The sequence below is a fragment of the Trifolium pratense genome, linkage group LG4, assembly GCF_020283565.1.
Source record: "Trifolium pratense cultivar HEN17-A07 linkage group LG4, ARS_RC_1.1, whole genome shotgun sequence".
NCBI classification, from domain to species: domain Eukaryota; kingdom Viridiplantae; phylum Streptophyta; class Magnoliopsida; order Fabales; family Fabaceae; genus Trifolium; species Trifolium pratense.
In genome coordinates, this window is record NC_060062.1 from 31,350,803 (window position 1) to 31,372,145 (window position 21,343).

The window sequence follows — 21,343 nt, forward strand, 5'->3', positions numbered from 1 at the left end:
AATGTATTCTGACGGTTCTAGATTGTCTAATTAGTTTTTGTTTTTTGCTAGTTATCTTTCTAATTAGAACATCTTGATGATTTAGGTTTCTCCTCTTCCTTTTAAAGTCATTGAGAAAGTGTTAAAAGATAATCTCGGACCCGATTTCTCTAAGAAGTAAGTTACACTCACTAACTGAAATTTGATTTTATGAACCCTCTATCTTTCATTGTTATCTTATACGAGCTTGTTTGTGTTAGTATTTTGGTATATTTTCTATTCATATATATAGTCCTGACTTAAAATAGAGTTTAATTTCCTTGAATCAAGTTAGTAATTTCAATTATGTTATAGGTTGTTTCAAGTGATTTTAATTTACTTTAAGGGTGTTCATAGATTCTTCTCTGTATCGTCTCTTAATTGATATTAGAGCTTTTGGTTGTTAGTTACTTTATGTTTTTCCCCTTTCCTTTTAATGCTATTATAGTTAATTATTTTTGTTCTCGATTGCGAGACCGCACCCTTCAAAGTTCAAACCCTCTCAGCGAAGTTGCTCCCCTTCAGTTTGTTCTTTTTTCTCTGCAATTTTATTCTCTGTTTGACTGTAATTTCCGCAGGTGTTTTGATGGAGTTGTGGCTATCAATAATAAATCATGGTCTAATGGACATAGGTATTTGAGTTGTTGGCCTCTGTTTTAGGCGCTAGATCTGTCTTTTAATATTTGTTTCTCTTACAGGTTCATTCAGCACCGTAGCGGAGATCTTGTGTATGGTTTGAGGTGTAAGGCGAAAGGCTTATGCTATTGTTTTTTAGTCTTTTAATTGCTTTAGCTAAGATTCCTGCCTTGTTTCTTCTTTGGTTCCCGTTATTGCAAGTTTCTGCTTGAATCAATTGAAATGTTTATATTTTGAGATGTTTTTGTGATGCTCCCAGGGATGATATAGTCAAATGGACAAGAAAATTAAAGAACAAGTACGCCTGTTATTTAGACATGAACATAGAGGAGAAGCAGATATCTTGTATATGATGAATTTGTGATGCTGAAAAGTCCATACGGTGTTCAATCAATTTTTTCTCTTAATGTTTTTTTCTTGTGTTGTTAAGTGCTTGATTTTAGTAGATTGGGTGGTGTAATTGTGTCAGATTAGTGGCATGCTACTTAACTTGTGTCATCATACAAGTGTTGTAATATATATTAATTTATATTGTTTGAGAATTTTAACCAAAATTTTGTATGGTATATTGTTTAAATGACTTATGTAGTGTGTTTGAATTTTAACTAAAATTTCTGATTAATAAAATTTGTGTAGCTCATTTGAATTAAAAACGATTGGATAAAAAAAGATTTTTTTTTGAAATAAAAGAGCTTTAATAGCGCTTGTTTGAAAAAGCGCTATTAAACATAGACCTATAATAGCGTTTTAGAGCACGGGCGCTATTAAAGATATGACTATAATAGCGTTTTCAAAATAAAGCGCTATTAAATCCCACTCCCGAAGCAATCTCAGGCAACGCCAGTTTACATATGACAGCGCTTTTCAATGGAAGCGCTATTAAATGTCCATATATGATAGCGTTTTAAAGCGCTGTTATAGGCACTCAGACATATAATAGCGGTAGCAGTAATAGCGCTTAGCGCTTTTAAGCGCTATTAAAAGCCAAAACAAGCGCTATTAAAGGCCCTTTTTTGTGGTAGTGCCTCCTACATAACGGGAGATATGTCTATGGGCCCAATATTGAACTAGACAAGGATGACATACTATGCCTTGTGTTCAATATAGACATGAGGGCAAAAGGGTAATTGTGCACAAGATATTTATCACGAAAAGGTTAGTCAGATCACGTGACATTCCTATGACTTGGGTAACAGTGATGTGTTGCTAGATACCGCTCACTGTTTATAATATTACGATTAATATTATTGCCAACGTCATAAGAACCTACAAGGTCACACACATAAGGACAGTTAAGAAGGGAAAAATAAGTAAGACTTATTGCGGGGGTGCAGTTAGTGACAAACGGTTATTGGGCTTGAGAAGCCCAATTTCGTGTAAACTAAAGACCTCATAAGAAACTCTATAAATAGAGTCTTATGAAGTTCAGAAGTTACGTTTTAAAACCCTAACTGAATTTAGAGAAATTCTGAATTTCTCTAAACCCTAAACCGCACAAAATTCCCTCAGCCTTCATCCAAGAACAGCTAGCACTGTGAGATCGAAGGTTCCTGTTCGTGTGGACTAAGTGGAGGTGCTGCAAGTGCGGTGCTTGTGATCAAGAAAGGCGACCACAAATTTGTTCTTCAAAGGTAATATTCTAGACCTGATCATGCTCATTCACAAGAATCCATTGATGGGAAATTTTAATTTAAAATTCCGCTGCGTTTATAAAAGTGTTTTATGAAACGATTTCCCAACAATGTTATATGTGGCCGAATTAAATACTGACATTTTTCATATTGCATTTCATGTTAAATTAAACAAAGAAATGAGAGCACAAATAAAATTCTAGAAATGAAATCATCAATTCTTATGCGATCACCCCTAATTTTTATCATTAATTCACACACTACTGTGCTCTATATTCCAACCACTATTGGGCCTGTTTGTTTTAGCTTTTTTTGGTTATAATGGAGTCGGAGAGGATCGAACCTAGGACCTCCTGCATACTACCCAAATCCCTCACCACTAGACCAAACCTAGTGGCTTCTGTTTGGTATATCGTATCTGCAGGGACTAGAGTTATATCAAATGCCTTTCAACAATTACCATGATTTTAAGTTAGAGTTTCAAAGATATTTTGTAATGTAAACTTGATTGCGAACATAAAAGTGCAGTTAAAAGATGATTTTAATATGAGAGAAATGAAATTGATGGGATTAAACTTCAACTACTCATTCGTACATATTTCCTTGATCAGTTAAAAATGTTCAAGCTACTTATCAAATTTATCACGTATTTACTCATTGAACGTTTTCGTCCCCAGATAACGTCGATCCCTCAGGTGCTTAATCGATCCAATAGCATTAAGTTCCAATACTTTAAGTGAATATTAAATCTAAGTCTATTCCTAGATCTTAATTAGCTTTTAATAGATGTTATCCTAGAGCAAGATTCAAAACATATATTCCTATACCATTTCAAATCAAAAGATAAAAAGAATAACAACAAGGATAACATCAATATATTGATTTTTAACTAGAATATATATAACACCATGATCAAGATAAACACATACTAATAGAGTAATTTAAATTCAATCCCAACAATAAGAGAAATTAGTTACCCATAGTCATGGTAACTTTATATAGATGAAAGGAATTGATATAAACAAACGTCATGAGTTGATTCCTCAATAAAGATGAGCAAATCCACCTTCAAGTTACTTAAACCTAGCTCCTAAGATGTTTTTCTCTGTTTTCAGAAGTATTACAAGTGATCAGATCCCCTTTTGCAGCAGCTGATGGGTATTTATATAAGTCAGAAAATTAGAGTCTCGCTGAGCCAGAGGTGTCTTGCTGAGCAAGATAGCCTTGCTTCACCGTTGGGTTTTCTGACACGTGGCCACTGACCGCCAGTCTCTCGCTGAGGCAGGTATGTCTCGCTGAGCCAGATCTCTCGCTTCCTCCTCGCAGCTGGCGAGATGATGGAGAGTACTCCCTATCTAATTTTTGCCAATTTTCGCTGTTGGCTCGCTGAGCGAGATCATAAAAACCAAACTTCTTTTTCTTTGTTCAAAACTCAATTATAAGTTTAAACACCTACAAAAATGGTTGGGATTTAGACATACTAATAAAAAATAGATCAAAACCGAACCAAACCACACCGCGATCACCCCTAATTTTTATCATTAATTCACACACTACTGTGCTCTATATTCCAACCACTATTGGGCCTGTTTGTTTTAGCTTTTTTTGGTTATAATGGAGTCGGAGAGGATCGAACCTAGGACCTCCTGCATACTACCCAAATCCCTCACCACTAGACCAAACCTAGTGGCTTCTGTTTGTTTTAGCTTTAAAAAAATGGATTTTTTCTTTGTATTTTTAAAAATAGATTTTCTAAAACCGTTTTCCAAAATATTACAAGTTTTTTTATATTTGTTTTTTCTAAATTGAAACACTAATTTTTGACATCATATAACATAAACATACATTATTGAAGATCAAAACATAGTTAAAATCACAATTTTTTACAAAAAGTTGTATTTCAAAAATGATTTTTATGAAAATCTATTTGAAATAGCTTTAAAATAAAGTGATTTTTCGAAATTTTGATATCCAATTTTTTTTTCAATAAAATGATCAAATACCTAAAATAACATTTTAAGAATAATTATTCAAACCAAATTTTCATTTGAAGCTTTTATAAAAAGTTTATTTGAAAAATTATTTTACACAAAATTATGTAACAGTAGTATAAAAATCTATTTTAAAAAAATCTATTTTAAAAAAATCTATAACAAACAGGCCAATTATTGATACCAACCTAATTTAAAATGTCATGATATTTTTACACTCCACTAGTCTTTTATAATAAAAAAAAATTATGGTTTCCTCTCCTACCGAAAAATTAATTTACGGAAGATGATCTACATCCGCCGATGAGGACAAGAAGCATCTTTGGTGGCCATAAAAGGTTGTGTGCCCAAAAGAAAGGCATCTTTGGTTTGTTTTACGTGTCACGTACATTTTCATTTCCTTATAACATTATGTGTATAGTCTATTTCTTTACATTTTAATTTACGTATATGTATGTTTTAAGTTTTTTTCTTTTTGTTTTGACAAATTTGTATGTTTTAAGTTATAAAATAGCAATAATATTCATACATTTAATTGTTTCTACGGTACCAATAGGATATTTGATAAAAAAAAATTTGACAATATAAGATATTTGGTTCATCACAATGAAAATTATGATTGATTCATTCAATTAAATCATTAATTCAATTTACGATTAAAATTATGGTTAATTCAACTATATAATTAAACAAAATGTTATAATTTTGAACATGGTCAATATTAACCATCGATTGAAAGAAGTATAATTTTGCATGTAATCAAACACACGAGTGTGTAGGAAAAATTTGATGTGTATGGAATATTTTTTTTTTAAAAAAATCAATTATATAGAATAACTAGATATAATGAGTATTGCAACTCATTACGTATGGTTAAAAGATACCAAACAGAAGAAAACAACAATAAAAAAAAGAATTTATTCTTAAAATAGTATGGAAACAAGATGTGGATTGATTTAAGAATATGCAATTTGTGCCACTTACCTTTAATTATAAAAGAGAAGAGAGAAAGATTAGAGTTTGTATATTCTCTTCAGGGTGTGTTATAGAAGAATAAAGATTGCACATTTTTATATAATATTATTTTTTTTGAATTCCATAAGAATTCAATCTATATGCATCCCTGAAGGATTGCACCAATATATATTCCTCTTACATTATAATATATGTTATACAGTTCCTGAATAACTCAATGTTGTATGCATTCCTGAAGAATTACATAAATGACTATTTTTACATTATAACGATGTTATATAGTTCTTGAAGAACTTCCTATGAATTATTTCTTATGAATTCCAGAAGAATTCAATATACATATACATGCATCCCTGAAGGATAACTTTATCATTTTTTTAGAGTTTTGGCTATTTATAATTTTTATTGAATTTATTTTTATTTACTGTTATAATAATAATAATAATAATAATAATAATAATAATAATAATAATAATAATAACTATAATAATACTAATGCATCATCTATGCATATCATGTTGATTAAAAATAAATAAATAATAAAAATAATAATAATAATAATTTGATACGTATCATCATATTGTAAAGCATAAAAATATTCCAATTTATTTTCATTAAGTTACTAATTAATTTCATTCATAGCCTATGTTACATTATAATTATTATTAATTTCATTTTGTTACTATTTAATTTTCATTATAAAATTTTAGTATGTTACATTATATTAGTATTAATAAAAATAATTGGAATTATCTTTTATTAGACTGTGTTTACTATGCTTATCTAATTATTTGCTTAATTTTATTATTTGATGATAGTATATATCAATGATAAAATGAATGAAAAATCATTCTCAGAAGTGAATGAAATCCGATCCATTGATGTTACTCTATTCCTAGAAGTGAATGTAGTAACACACGATTACCATGAAAAACAATTGTGGTCATGGTCGTGGTAATAGTCATGGCTGTATTAATTTTAAAAGAAAGGCTAATAAAAGGATACTCCAACTCAAGAAATGCCTCAAGTAACACACGATTACCATGAAAAAAAATTGTGGTCATGGTTGTGATGTCATTTGATCTAAGCAAAGATCGTGTAATGCCTCAAGAAAAATGATGAACAATTTGAATTGGTCCTGAAGTACCATATCTTAATTCAATTAAGGACACTGATATATTTGACTATATATAGTTATACATGTCGTGGTATTTTATTCAGCTAACACAGATATTAGAACAAAGTCAAGCATAATATTTATACCTTAAAACACCAATATCATCCAATAATGTGAAGATTTCAGCACTACATCAAACAAGTTGAGAAGGCGTTTTTGTCGAGGTCTGTAATCAACACATACAAGAAACTTGATGTTTTTATTACAAAAGGATGGTTCATGCAACAATTCAATATGAAGATAATATCAGACACATTGCTAATTTGGAGAAGAACATAATAAAGAAAATATGTCAAATCTTTCTACAAAATCAACTTCAAACAAATCTTTTGAGGAACTAGCACCGAAGATTATTTGGTTTTTTCATCTCATATATAACTGTTTTTATGAGGGGGAGACATAAATATATCTGTTCTGCACTCTTTTTCCCTTCACCGTGGTTTTGTCCCACTGAGTTTTCCTGATAAGATTTTTAACGAGGCAGTTCACATATAAAGGATGATATGTACTCTTTTTACTTCACCAGAATTTTTTTTTCTAATGATTTTTTCTCTAGTAAGGTTTTAACGAGGCATATCCTTAATGGACATTCAAGGAGGGGTGTTATGAATAATAATATGTAATGAATGTCCATTATTGTGTAGGTTTTCTTGTCCCCTAAATGTGTCCTATAAATAGGACCCTTTTGTTACAATGTAATGCACACCTTGAATATAATAATACAAGAGTCTATTCTTTTATCTTCTCCCTGTCTCTCATTCTTCTCTATTCTTGTTATTCTTTAGAAATAGTTGATAACAAAAAATAACATTTTCCATTCTTAAAATAGTAAGGAAACAAATGTGGTTGATTTAAGAATTGGAAATTTGCGCCACTTACCTTTTTTTTTTTTTTTTTAATTCATTGAAATTTATTATAAATATCTAGTTATCTACTTATTTAGACAAAGTACACATTTTTCCTTAACTCAAAAACCTTAGAGTTGAAGAAAGAGTCGAGAGTAGTGATACCAAGGCTTCAAATTCTACAACAAAGAAAACACTTTTGTTCTCTTTCATACTAAGGAATTTCACTTGAAAAGAAAATGCTCCATACTAATAGATTCGGGTCCATAAGTTTGTGTTCTAATGTACAAAAGAAATCCATTCTAGACACTAATATAATTAGATCCGCTTTTCATAGACAAACTTGGAATTTTAGACCTCAGATAAGATCGATTCAGGATCGTGGGATTCTCCTTTTCTATCATACAGAAAAGGCTGTTTCACAAAATTTACTTCTAACTAATTGTTCTATGTCTTCTATAGCTAGTTTAAATTCTGATGCCAAATTTGAGTTGCATAGAAATGTTGCAGATTTTAAACCAAGTGTTTGGGGTGATTATTTCGTTCAACATGCTTCGGAATCTATGGTAAGTAAACATATATCTTGCTTCTTTTTTTTTTTTTTACAGAAAAATAGAAATGTCATTTTAAAAGAAAGACTAATAAAAGGATACTCCAACTCATATAAAACATGAATAAAAAAATTAATTAGAGTGTATGTATGGTTGTGTAAGTTATATATATTCACTTGATTTTGACTAATATATAAAAGTCTTTTTTTTTTTTACGGACTAATAATTATTTTATCCTATATATAATATATATCTTTGAAAAACATTAATAATATAAGCCCAATTATCTAACAATTTTAATTTTATAGCACTATATGCTGATGTTGAACCATAATATATATGATATGATTGGTCAGCTCTTGAAATTATCTGTATTGTTAAGTTTGATTCATGGTTAACAAAAATAAAGTACTTCCATTTCAAACAACGATTATTGTGTCATATAAATTTTATTTAAAATCAAGTTTTGATTACTTGAATATATAAGTCTATATGTTGAACAAGTACACCTTGCAGGAATTTGATCAAAATATTGTGGCACAAATTGAAACTCGAAAAAATGATGTTAGGAACATGCTTGTCTCAAAGATTGAGAAGCCCTTGGCAAAAGTTCATTTGATTGATTCAATAATCAGATTAGGTCTGAGCTATCATTTTGAAGATGAGATTGAAGAGATTTTACAACATGTTTACAATGATTATGCTGAAAATGGAGAATTAACTAATTTTGAAGAGAACTTGTGCTCTCTTGCTGTGCTATTTAGGTTGTTGAGGCAACAAGGACTTTACGTTTCACCAAGTATATATATATCCTCAACTTGTTTACTTTTATTCTTTTTTATATTTTTTTTTTTTTGGTCAGGTAGCCTAGTGGCTTGAAATTCCACCTTTAAAGATGGATAAGTGGAGTGTCCAGGGTTCGAACCCTGGCTCCTGCATATAAAATGCTGATGTCCCAACCAATTGAACTAAGCTCATGGGGACATTCTTTTTATTTCTTTATTGTTATCAACTTTTTATTTGACTGGGTTAGTAATCAACTTATCATATTGAAATTTTACTTTTTTTTTTTTATTAAATACTGTAATTTTCTATAATGAAAATTTTATATTATTAGCCTTTAATTCATCTTACATAATACATATATAGTTTTAAGTGTAATTTGAGAATCATGCACACTATTCATTCTACCTCCGTTCCTAATTATAAGACTCTGTTTGATAAAAATGTACTATTCATTTATCTTATTTTGACCGTATTTTTTTAATAATATATAAATGTAAATACTAGCATATAAGATCTTGTTCAATTTGTTTTGATGAGTATTTGCAAAATATTAAGTTTTTATAATTTTTACTAATAGACAATTAAAGATATTAACGATCAAAATTGTGCATTGACGTACGTGTAGTGGTCAAACAGGGTCTTATAATTAGGGACGGAGGTAGTATAATCTACTTTGATCATATTTTTTTATTGATTTATAAAAACAATGTTAGCATATAAAAAGTGGATTTTTGCTTATAAAATGTCACAGAAGGACTAACTCAAACCGAAGTAAATAATGTGTAGTACAATAATAAATTGATTGGACTAATCTAGTCAATTTATTTAGTTGAGATTGCCGGATCAGAGCGTATCTGACCGACTCATTTTACAACTCTAATTGTTGACTCTAACAATTTGTTTTGATATTGTGGTTGATTGAAAAAAACACTAGATGTATTCAACAAATACAAGGATGAGAAAGGAAATTTTAGTGAAAGACTACTTAGTGATGTTGAGGGGATGTTAAGTTTGTATGAAGCCACACATATGATGGTTCATGGAGAGGACATTTTGGAAGAGGCTTTGGTTTTCACTACCACTCACCTTGAGTCCATTGCCAACCAACTAAGCTGTTCTTATGCAATACAAGTCAAACAAAGCTTAAGGCAGACTCTCCATAAGAACGTGCCTAGACTTGAGGCACGAAGCTACATTTCCATATACGAGCACAATCCTTTACATGATGAAAACTTATTAATTTTGGCAAAACTAGATTTCAACATGCTCCAAAGCCTACATCAAAAGGAATTTGGTAACCTTTGCAAGTAATGACTTCAATTTTACACTCCTTTAATTAGTAACAAAAGGAAAAAAAAGTGATTTTGTAGACTATTATTATTATTTTTATTATTATTCTTATTATTGTTGTTGTTGTTATTGGTTTTTGAAGATGGTGGAAGGAGTTGGATGTGCCGAATAAACTACCGTATGCACGAGATAGGATAGTAGAATGTTGCTTTTGGGGTTTGGGTATATTTTTTGAGCCCCAATATTCTCAAGCAAGAAAAATGGTGTCAAAACTTTTCGTCATTGCAACCCTAACCGATGATACATATGATGCATATGGAACTATAGATGAATTAGAACTTTTTACTATGGCAATTGAGAGGTCAGTTAATGTCTCTCACTATATATATATATATATATATATATATATATATAATGTTTTAAATAAACTAATGAAAATAATTTTCAGGTGGGATAATAGTTGTTTGGATAGTCTTCCGGATTATATGAAGTTTCTTTATAGAACAATATTAGATTTTTACGAAGAAATTGAGGTGGATATGAGAAATGAAGGAAGAGGATACGTCTTAAACTACTACAAAAAAGAAGTATGAGGTTTTTTTTATTATTAATTATTAGCAAATAATTACGTACAATTTGTTTCTATAATTTTTTTTTAGCAAAGCAAGAAAAAACAAAAAAACAGTATTTTTATCCCTTTCAGATGGATGTATATTGAGTCCAACTTAACTCTTTTTAATATGGGCTTTCGATTTTTTCAATGGTGGCAGTTCAAAATATACATTCAAGGTTATATGAGTGAAGCTAGATGGTTAACTAGTAAACATAAACCAACACTAGAAGAGTACATTTGCGTTTCGAGGGATTCAGCTGGTTATGCACTGCTTAATATAATTTGTTACATTGGTATGGGTGACTCAGCAATAGAGGACATCTTCAAATGGGTATCAAGTTGGCCAAAAATTGTAAATGCTGCAGCTGCAATTTGCAGGATAAAGGATGACATTATGACCAGCGAGGTATATATAATATGAATTTTTAAAGAATCTTATCTACAATATATTTACTTGAAAAATGTTAGCAACACACTCTCTAACATTCGCTCTCTAATTGAGTAAAACACTTGTGAGTCACACTACTTTATGTGGGATCTGAATTCATGTTGTGGCTGCTTCACGGAGATAATAGGAAATTTCAACCGTAATTAACACTTTAACACAATTTTTGATCTCATCCATTCGTTTTTTGATCGAACACTCAACAGTTATTGCGTTGACGCAGTAACCGTGTATTATCCAATCCGCTTTATGTGGGACATATATTTCTAAAGTGAGTCCACACTCCACATTGACTTCAACCAATTAAAAAGTGAGTGGTAGAGAGTATTGATAAGAGAGTGTTCCTACTTCCTAGCACCCTTCTATTTACATTATCTCTATGATGTAAACATTTATATGAAATATTACTTGTTATATAGTTTGAACAGAAAAGAGGACATGTTTCGTCATTCGTGGAATGCTATATGGAACAATACGAAATATCTAGACAAGCAGCCATTCAAGAAGGACAAAGGAGAATCGTTGATGCTTGGAAAGATATGAATGAAGAATGTCTTAGGCCAACTAAAGTTCCAATGCCTTTTCTGACGCGTATTCTAAACATCTGTCGTGTTATGGAAGTGATTTACAAAGATAAAGATAACTTCACAAACACTGAAGGAGAATTGAAGACATTTATTAAAGCATTACTTGTTGATCCAGTACCAATTTGAGCATTCATTTTTGTCTTTTATGCTTTTTATTTTTACTTTTAAATGAAGAAAACTTGTCATGTGTGAAGTTTGTTTTGTTGAATTGAAAGAAAGTTGTAAGCATATTTTTATCCATCTCTAAAGTTTAATGAAGTTAATTGGGAGTTGATGTTTCAATTTTATGCATCTCTAGAGTATTCTCATGATTATACATGGGTTACAATCATTCATATAACTAAAGAATGTTGGACAAATATTATATTTGTTACAAGGCTTAACGAATACTTCGATTAGGATGTGTTATATGGGATATAGCTTGAAAAGATTGGCCTTATGATATAGTGGTGTGGACAATTGAAATCTAGGATCATATGGCATTAGCTTTGGATGTTTTTGTCGCGTTTAATTTCTGTTTGGTTCAGGTTTATGTTTTGCTGTTTTGTGAGCAGTTGTTGGTCTGGTTTTCACTTTTTCTTGTTCTACAATAGCCGTTTCTTATCAATTATCAGTCGATTCTGTAGATTGTAGTTGCTGCTTGAGTTGTGCAGGTTTTGTTTGGTTTGGCGTTGGTGCAGTGAATGCAATAACTAGCCTATCTTGCCGTTTTGGTTGTATCTCAAAAGGTCTTGTCCGGTATTCTCAGGTCAGAAGCTAGATCAGCTTCAGGTGCCCAAGAGAAGTTAGTGGCAAGGCGAGAGATTCCAAAGCATTGCAATATAGTCTAGTTCATGGTCATTCGTCATGAGCAATTTCTACAGCGGAGTTGTTGGTTAGTTTTTACCAGTGATGTTCGTTGGATAAACTCTTAACTCTAATGGCCTACAGCCAGGTAAAGCAGACCTTGATTCAAATACCTTTAAATTTTGTATAGAAATTGTAGCATAAAAGGACAAACTCTTCATATACTAATGAGAAACCATGCATTCTTTTTTCCTTCAAAATGCTTTAAAACTTACACCCAATCAAGAAAGATAGATAAACTATTCATTGAACTTGGTACAATTATGGACCTTGAAATGAAACAGAACAAAAACAAATACATACTATATGGCAACTATTTAAAAGACCTTGTAAAATAGTAGAAAAGATAATATTTGAGTAACATAAATTTTAGGACTAATGATGCTTTCTTTGATCTCAACATTGGGGAAGATCTGGTGGTGGAGGAATCACTGATTGTGATGGGCCAACTCCATTTTCTACCAAAAGTGCTGTTGCCAAACCCCAATTTAGATGTGAATCTATGTGACAATGCAAGAACCAAATTCCTGATTTACAACAATGAATGAAAAATCATACAGTTGGTTAGTATGCAATGTTAAGAGCCTAATATAAACTATGCAACACAGAAAAATCCCTTAAAAAAAGAGTATGCAGGTACGGCTGCAATTTTGGCCGCAACGTCAAGGTTTAAGAAATTTTGGCTGCAATTTTGGACATAGATATGGATACTGACATGACACTGACACGTTGATATTGATAATAATTTAAGAAAATGAAATATTTAAAAGTTATCACATGTGTTAGTGTCATGTTAGTATTGGACATCGTACACGCCTTTGATCAGAAATGTCGGTGCTGCATAGTACAAGACATATTTGTATATGTGTAACATAAATGCATAATACCTGGATTGTCAGCCTTGAAACGAATGGCAACCCATCCACCGGGAGGTGTACCAATAGTATTCCTAACAGGTGGATCCACAAGATTGAACCGAGCAGGATCAGTTCTTGGATTAAAATTTCCAAAACCTGATCCAACTACAAAGAAATGAAACCCATGAACATGCATAGGGTGATCCTCAATAGTTACTATACTAGTATCCTGCAAAACAATCTGAACATTTGAACCATATTTCAACTTAAACAACTTAGTTCCTTTTATAGGTGTCCATAAACCCCTAGGAACATTTCCTGTATAATTGAACTGTATAGGAGGAACAGGAGGAAAATCTGTTGTAAAAACACCAGGAACACCTTGATAATAAGCTTGCATTAATGAAGTTGTTCTAGGAAGAACCAAAGAGTTGTTGTTTATGCTAGCTGCAAATCTTGTTCCATTTGGTCCTTGACACCTAGGACTATTAGGGTTTGTGCAGTTTATTAATCCTAACCCTACAGTGAACAATAAGCTCACATCAAAGTTTTGAAAGACTTTAATTTTTGAAAGTCCTCTAATCCTTGATGTGAATGCAGTTGAAGTAGCTGTGTCGTTAAAAGCCGGTAAAACCGGTAAAATAGGTCTTGAAAATGGTCTGTTTTTGTATTCAAGAATTGCAGTTGTTGTTGTGTTGTCAAATGCAGCATTCATGGCTGTTTGGTAAGCGCGTGCCGCCATGTAGTATCGGCCAGGAGGTTGATCGGCTGTGACAAGGACATTGATTGTTTGACCTGGTCCTATCATCAGGACTCTAGTGTTGGAAGGTTTTGTGTAAGCAGCATCCATAGCAACAACTGTCATTCTGTGGTTAGCTATCGAAAAGAAGAGTTCTTGATTGAGTCCACTGTTGATGATTCTCAAGAGAATCGTCTCTCCTGCATAGACTTGAAAACGGACGGTTCCTGCATTGCAATTTTTTTATAGCTTTAGTCACTTTTATATCAGTTTTGGTCTGCAACCACGATATAAAGGTTTGCAGCGTAAACGCAATGTGACAGCAACCATAATTTAAAATGTATGTAACTTGGTAGTGACTAATTAGAATGATTTCAAACCTTTATTAGTAACTTTTATATTCTTTTCATTATTCAATCATTAGAGTAAGGAAAATGAGTATGGAAGCATGATTTTAAATTTCAGTCTGCAACCGCAATATAAAGGTAATTTGCAGTGTAAACGCATCTGAGACCGCAACGGCAATTTAAAACTATGTATGTAACTTGGAAGTAATGGCTAATTAGAATGAGTTCAAACCTTGACTAGAACATCTGTAGAGATCTCCTGGTTGACCATTCATGGTGTATGCAACAGATACATTTGGTGGTGCTCCTGTGAACTGTGTTTGTCTTAAGAGAGCCATTGGATCTCTATCAAACCATTCCCCTATACATCATCACAATACAATATGTCAATATGGCTCTGTCTTTGTTGGATAGAAATTTAATAGCATAGCAACTTTTGAAGTGCAGAATAAATTATATATTTGAGTTAAAGTTTGGATTAGCTAGCTTCTTCTATATCAATAATTCTTTATTTACAAAAAGTTGCTTAGATATAGAAGCTATTTTTTTTACTTATACAAGAAGCTATTGTTTCCAAAGTTCATAAATATTGTAAGGTTCTTTTGAGAGGTTAATCAAACTCTAATAAGTAGCTCAACAGGCAGAAATGTCGAAATTGTTAGGTCGGGCGCTATGACCAAGATTTGAATCTCGATCCTTATACCTTGTGTGTGTAAGTTAGATATCATGAAATTCAAACTTGTTTAATGATCGATGGTTATAATTGACTGATAATGTAAAATCATCTTTATGCTATTCAATTATAATTACCAAGAAGGATGGGAAATTCTCTCCTTGGCGTAGAGAAAGGATAAGGAGAACCCAATTTTGGATAAACAATGAAAGCTCCATAGACGGTGGCTCTTAGGAAACCGGTGTGAGCATGCCACCATAGTGTTCCTTCTTGGTTTTGGATTGTAAAGCGATATGTGTAACTTCCTCCTGGTTGAATTGGACATTGAGTCACATAACTAGGGCCATCTGCCCATGGATTTCTCAACATCCTAAAACCATGCCTGTTGCACAAGACACATAAGAAGATTGTGAGAAACATGAAATTCGAATTCGAGTATATAATAGCATTGACATAGTGAATGTTTTGATAAACTAGTTAATTAAACGCTAAACGCTTATTATATAAGTATGCAAGTCATATAAACTGTAAGCTGTTTTCATTAGTTATCTTAGAGTGCTTATGAAAATAAGCTGTGAAAACAACTTGTGAACATGTCATATATTGTTTTTATAAGCTATTATAAATAGCCTGAAAATTGCTTATGTCATTAGATAGGCTCAAATAAGTCAATCCGTACAGGCTCATAATAACGTAAGGAATAATTTTAAATTGTAATTACGTAAGAGTAAAACATTTTAGCATGAAATTTAATTACGTAAGGAATAATTTTAAATTGTAATTGCAGTAACGTTGCAATCTTTGATATTGTAGCAAATTGCAGACAAATGCAACCTGACAGGTCGCAATTGTAATTGTGACATGGTTACGGAGACTTCCAAAACCTTTAGATAGCGGCCATAGTTGAGTTACAGACTGCAATTTAAAACCATGTCAAGGATGATGATAATCACAATGATGGTTACCAGTGGATGGAGATGTTGTAAGGTCCAGCATTTGTTACTTTGATCACCATATTATCTCCGTCTCTAGCATAGATTGTTGGACCAGGAAACTGTCCATTTACAGTAAGTATGTTTCGTGTTTTGCACAGCCTCTTCACTGTCGCGGTTCGAACCTATTTCCATCAAACATTGAAGTTAGTTAATACAGTTACAAATTGGTACAAACATATATATGAATGTGAACATAAAAAAAAACACTTACAACAAATTGATGGTAATGATTCTCTGAAGCAGAAGCAAAGGAAACAATGATAGCAAGTAAGCCAAGTAAATAGCATAAGATAGTCTTCATTGTTGAATGTTAGTTACTTGAGTTATGTTACATTTGGTCTAGAATGAAGCTATTTATAATGTTATAAATTAAGTTGAATTGGAATGAATAGATAATTGTTTTGGTTTTGGGGATTATTTAATTAGTCAAACAAACAGGGTGCAATGATATTTTAGGATTATTAGTCTAACCATTCAGAGGATTTGGTGCACCCACTAGCACAATCAATTTTGTAACAAATGTTAGATTTTGTGATTTAGATGATGTATGGCAGTGCAACCCCCCCCCCCAAAAAAAAAAAAAAAAATACTAATCATATACCTAAGTCTTAAATTGAACTTTTTAGTAAGCTAAGAATGTATATAGCTTAAAGAATGTTTCCTTGTAACAATTCAGTGGTAAATTTATCTTTTGATAAATGTAGTTAGCCATATGATTTAGTGTTAAGAATTGATGGTAAATTTATTTTTGTATATTTTGAACATATACAATAATTTAACAAAGGAAAATTATAAATAGTATCTATGTGACACTAGCTAAAGAACTAAATATGATAAAGTTATCTTAAAATTTGTATAGTCAACTATTTAAAAATATAAATAATTTTATTTTCAATACATTTTTTTGAGAGAGATTTTTTTTTATATCAAGTAGTTTAATGACTAGAATTTCACACCTTAAGGTGAATATATAATTGGGGTGTTCAGAGTTCGAACTCCATCACCTGCATAGTGCAATGTCCCTACTAATTGAACTATATTTCAGGTGGCAAATACATTTTTATGTTTTCTTTGTCACATAGCCTAGTGGATAAAATTCAACTCATAAGGTGACTAAGTGGAGTGTCCGGAGTTCGAATATCGACTTCTACATATAGGATGTGATGTCCATACGAACTGAGTTATGCTCAGGAAAACAGAGGTTGAGATGTTTTTATTGAGATTGAAAATGAGGAAATGATTCAATATTCCCTAAAATATGGCAATGGAGAACATTTGAAATGTATATTTATGCTCTAAAAATGAAATATATATTTAATGCTACAAATTTATACATATAGTGCCCCCTCTTTTCAAAACTTCTGGCTCCGTCACTATTTCTAAATACTCTCATCTTATACCTATAGCTGATAATAATATAAATCAAAATAGAAAGAAAAAATATATATACATAGGAACTAGACCTTACTTCCAAAAAATAACCGATAAAAGTAAAAGAAAAACAAAATAACACTAATCCTGGAAATAAGCATTCCGAGGAAATGAGACAGCGAATCCCAACCAAATATGTACTACTATCTCTTTGTTTTATCTTGTTTTCACCGTATTTTTTTAATAATATATAAATGTAAATATTAGCATATAAGATTTTGTTCAATTTGTTTTGATGAGTATTTTCAAAATATTAAATTTTTATAATTTTTACTAATAGACAATTAAAAATATTAGTGATGAAAATTGTGCATTGACATACGTGCAGTGGTCAAACAGGATCTTATAATTAAGAACGGAGGTAGTAGTATATAAAAAATAAATTCAAAAAATTTACGAGTCAATTTCAACTAAACAAAATAAGTTGATATAAAAACTCGAATTTAACTATAGTATTAGTTACATCCCCACCATAATATACATGTGATTATTTTTTTTAGGAGTATAAAGTTTCCACGGTTGCTAGCAATCATTATTCTCCGTCGAATAACATGTGAGACATGTAAGGCGGGCTCTCCTCTCCCAACCGAATTTTTTCGGTACGCATGAGCCTGGAATCAAACTTCTAAACCATATATTAAGGACTATTGCACAAACTATTTTCCGGTCAACAATTCAAACGGCAAAATGATCCCACATATGATTATGCATTTTTGAAACCACATCATTGTTCATTAATACAGATATATTTTGCTGAAACATATGAGAAACTTTTCCAACTAGGATGGAACCAAAACAGAAAATAAATTAAAATAATAATAGAGCAGTTAACGTCGGATTCGATGTTGGTTTGGTTCGGTAGACATGAGAGTAGTAGTTTCAAGTTTAGTTGACCTCTAAAGTTAGTAGATGAAAAATATTGTTAGTGCCTTTCATTATTAAACCTACTTTTGCGCAATGTGAAGATGGAATTGTTTACAAAAAATAGGGAACAAAAAAGTGGATTTAACACATTCACTCACCAACAATGTAGTTGGACTTTCGGTTCCCTTTCTAAGTAGAACTATCCAAATGTATAAATGTGTTTTGGAAAATAAAAATGTGACAGTAACATGATATTCAGCACTGGGAAACTAGCTATTTTTTATGAGTGAGTTAATCTTTTTTAAAAAAATATTAAGAGTGTTGATTTGATCAAACTAGCTATTTTAGACATTAGGAAAAGTCTAATCAATAGTTATTTTCATCATAAATCAAACTTGAGTTTTTCCGAACAATCCGTTGTGGCTCATTAACTACTTGAATATAATGTCTTGTTTGAAGCCATTGGATTTAAGCAAAGACATTGGATTTGTCGGAGGGTTACTATGATGTTGTGAGAACAACATAAAGCAAAATAGAAGAGAAAAGGACAATTCAACTTGCTTATTCACCTAATTTTGTTTGTGTAGATGAATCATCCGTTTTAGAACGATTGGGTCATAATAATCTAGAGTTCAAATGAGAGATAAACAAAATTTAATAATTGTTTTAAAAAAAGTTAAATTTAAATTCTTTCAAATAATTCGTTCTTTTAAGTGAAATTGTCGCATCAAAATTGATAATTGTGAGTTATTTATCATTTAATCATCATGTTGAATTTTTATATTCTTTAAAGAATCGGGTTGAAATTTGACAAACAGATTCAGCATTGAATTTTAACAAGGGACACAGTGAACGAAATTCTTTGTTTTGTCATTTTCATCTTTCTTGCTCTTATTTGTAAGAACATCATTGGTGCTTAGTAGTTTTAAGGCTGTTTGGATTAATTTATTTATGAGTTTATGCAAAATACTAATTTATATAAATAAATAAATTTTTATCTATTATTTATAAGTTTGTTAAAGTATTTTATGAGATTATAACTTATGAAGTTTGAACTTTTACTAGCGAGAAATTTTTAACTAACATAAAAATTTATTTATTTACATAAGCTATTTTTATAAGCTCGAAAGTAAGCTAATTCAAATGGGACTTTATTCATGGTAAGCACAATTTTGATACTTTTTTTCTCCCTATAATTAGGTTTTTATGCATACTCCTATGTAGATTAGAGAAAACATCCCTTTACATTGCAAAATTTTAAACTTAAATCCAATTTCTAATGGGTCTGTTTGGTGAAAAATAAGTAAGTAAAATAAACTATTGAAATAAGCTATAAGCTCTTTTTTAAAAACTGTTACTAAACAGAGCGTTTAGCTTATAAGTTATAAGCTATAAACATGCTTATTGACCTTCCCAAACCGAGCCAATATATATAAGTCGAACGTTCAATTGTATATATGTCACCTCTTGAAGTGAATAAGTGAGAGAACCCCGTTCGAACATCAACTTTGCATATAAAAATGTGATATTTCTACCGATTGAAATACGTTTACGGAGATAATTTCAATTTGGCAACAAAATCTACCTTTGGTGTGCATTTTTATTCAGCTATATGAAAGTAATTTAATTAAAGGTAAAATATATTTTTTGTCTCTACAAAATTAACAAAATTTATTTTTTGTCCCTATAAAAAATCACATGTTTTCATCTTATAGGGGCAAAAATCAAATTTCGTTAATTTTATATGAACGGGAGACACGGAGCATGATTTTAAATTTTTTTTATTACCATAATATTGGTACGAAGTTTTCACCGCCGTTAACAATGATTAATCTCCGTCGGGGAATCTGTGAAGCACACAACACAAGGTACGTGTTATCCCCTTCCAACCCAAATTTCTTCATACTCCAGGCCACATGCTTAAAGGGACAAAAACTCTTACTACTTAAACCAATTCATTATCGGTCGAACATATCTTAATTCTTAATTGGCTGAAAAGTAAAACAGCTTAGTACAAAAGGAATAAAACAGCTTAGTACGGATACGGCCCATTTTCTTCAACGAAACTAGTTATTATTGTATAGTACTAATCATCAATCAAGGCTCTGATTTATATATCTTCAATGAAGCAGGTTTGATTCGTTTTATTCACCATATTTCCCTTGTAAATGTCAAAACTTTATTAATTGATTGTTTGTTCACCTTATTTTTCATGTATTAGGTAGTCTTCCACCTGACTTTATAGTGATACCATCAATTTTTAATTTGTCATGCTCTAACCTAACTAACCATAGCCCTTTTTAGAAATAACACGTGTTTATCACAATTGTGTGTACGTAGAGCTTAAAATTAACCTTCATTTTTTTTTTTACAAAAATCAACCTTCATTCAAGATAATGAAAATATATTGTTGACGTTTTCATTGTTTTTAGAAATGCAAGACAAATATTCACTTGAAGATCGAAGAGTTTATTTTCAGTACATTGTCAATTTATTCTAATCGTGAGATTAAACTCAATCATAATGAGTCTATATTTTGTTTTTGGTAAAAAAGATGGTCTAAGCTGAAGGAAAGAAAGATTACAAGGTAATTAACCGAGGGGTCGTAATCCCAACACATCCGCTAAGAATACATGGCTAATGTTACTAGGACACACATAAAGGAAAATATATCCATCCCTCATGTTACACTCAATGTTGGCTAAGGCATCAACACATTGGTTTGCTTCACAATACGAGTGATGAACCACAACTTTCCAATCCAAATCAATTAAGCGGCAAATCTTTTCGATAAGAGACCTCCAACTTATACAATTCTATATCCATGTGAAGTAATGGGCTAATGGCCTTCCCCACTACCATGGAATCGACATGAAGCTCCACACAATAATCAATTGTCTAGCATACTTGAACCCTTTAAAGACTCCCCACAATTCCACTAAAAAAACCATTACCTTCAATAAAAAATCACCCAACCATTCTCCCTCACTACCCAATATATCCATTCTCCCTACAAGAACCTAGAGCTGTCAAAATGGGCTGGCCC

General features: G+C 31.3%; 2 protein-coding genes across 2 annotated transcripts; one reads left to right on the forward strand and one right to left on the reverse strand.

The window, feature by feature from the left end:
- Positions 1 to 7,362: 7,362 nt before the first annotated feature.
- LOC123923258 ((-)-germacrene D synthase-like) lies at positions 7,363 to 11,878 on the forward strand. The gene is made up of 7 exons (XM_045975945.1): positions 7,363 to 7,839; positions 8,341 to 8,623; positions 9,545 to 9,917; positions 10,043 to 10,261; positions 10,349 to 10,487; positions 10,671 to 10,919; positions 11,378 to 11,878. The coding sequence occupies exons 1-7, from the start codon at positions 7,513 to 7,515 to the stop codon at positions 11,669 to 11,671; spliced, it is 1,884 nt and encodes a 627-aa protein (XP_045831901.1). The 5' UTR covers positions 7,363 to 7,512; the 3' UTR covers positions 11,672 to 11,878.
- Positions 11,879 to 12,527: 649 nt separating this feature from the next.
- Positions 12,528 to 16,332, reverse strand: LOC123881951 (laccase-3-like). Its single transcript, XM_045930726.1, has 6 exons — positions 16,214 to 16,332; positions 15,973 to 16,124; positions 15,145 to 15,389; positions 14,567 to 14,695; positions 13,279 to 14,214; positions 12,528 to 12,918 (listed from the first exon to the last, which is right to left on the reverse strand). Exons 1-6 carry the CDS (start codon positions 16,301 to 16,303, stop codon positions 12,788 to 12,790), a joined length of 1,683 nt encoding a protein of 560 aa, XP_045786682.1. The 5' UTR covers positions 16,304 to 16,332; the 3' UTR covers positions 12,528 to 12,787.
- Between the last annotated feature and the right edge of the window lie 5,011 nt (positions 16,333 to 21,343).

Excerpts from the sequence above, each read along its gene's own strand:
- LOC123923258 (XM_045975945.1), top strand. The coding sequence starts at position 7,513 with ATGCTCCATACTAATAGATTCGGGTCCATAAGTTTGTGTTCTAATGTA. Across the intron at positions 7,840-8,340 it reads AACATGCTTCGGAATCTATG|GAATTTGATCAAAATATTGT; the intron begins GTAAGTAAACAT and ends TACACCTTGCAG. Across the intron at positions 10,920-11,377 it reads ATGACATTATGACCAGCGAG|TTTGAACAGAAAAGAGGACA; the intron begins GTATATATAATA and ends CTTGTTATATAG.
- LOC123881951 (XM_045930726.1), bottom strand. The coding sequence starts at position 16,303 with ATGAAGACTATCTTATGCTATTTACTTGGCTTACTTGCTATCATTGTT. Across the intron at positions 16,125-16,213 it reads ATCATTACCATCAATTTGTT|GTTCGAACCGCGACAGTGAA; the intron begins GTAAGTGTTTTT and ends TGATGGAAATAG. Across the intron at positions 14,215-14,566 it reads CTACAGATGTTCTAGTCAAG|GAACCGTCCGTTTTCAAGTC; the intron begins GTTTGAACTCAT and ends ATTGCAATGCAG.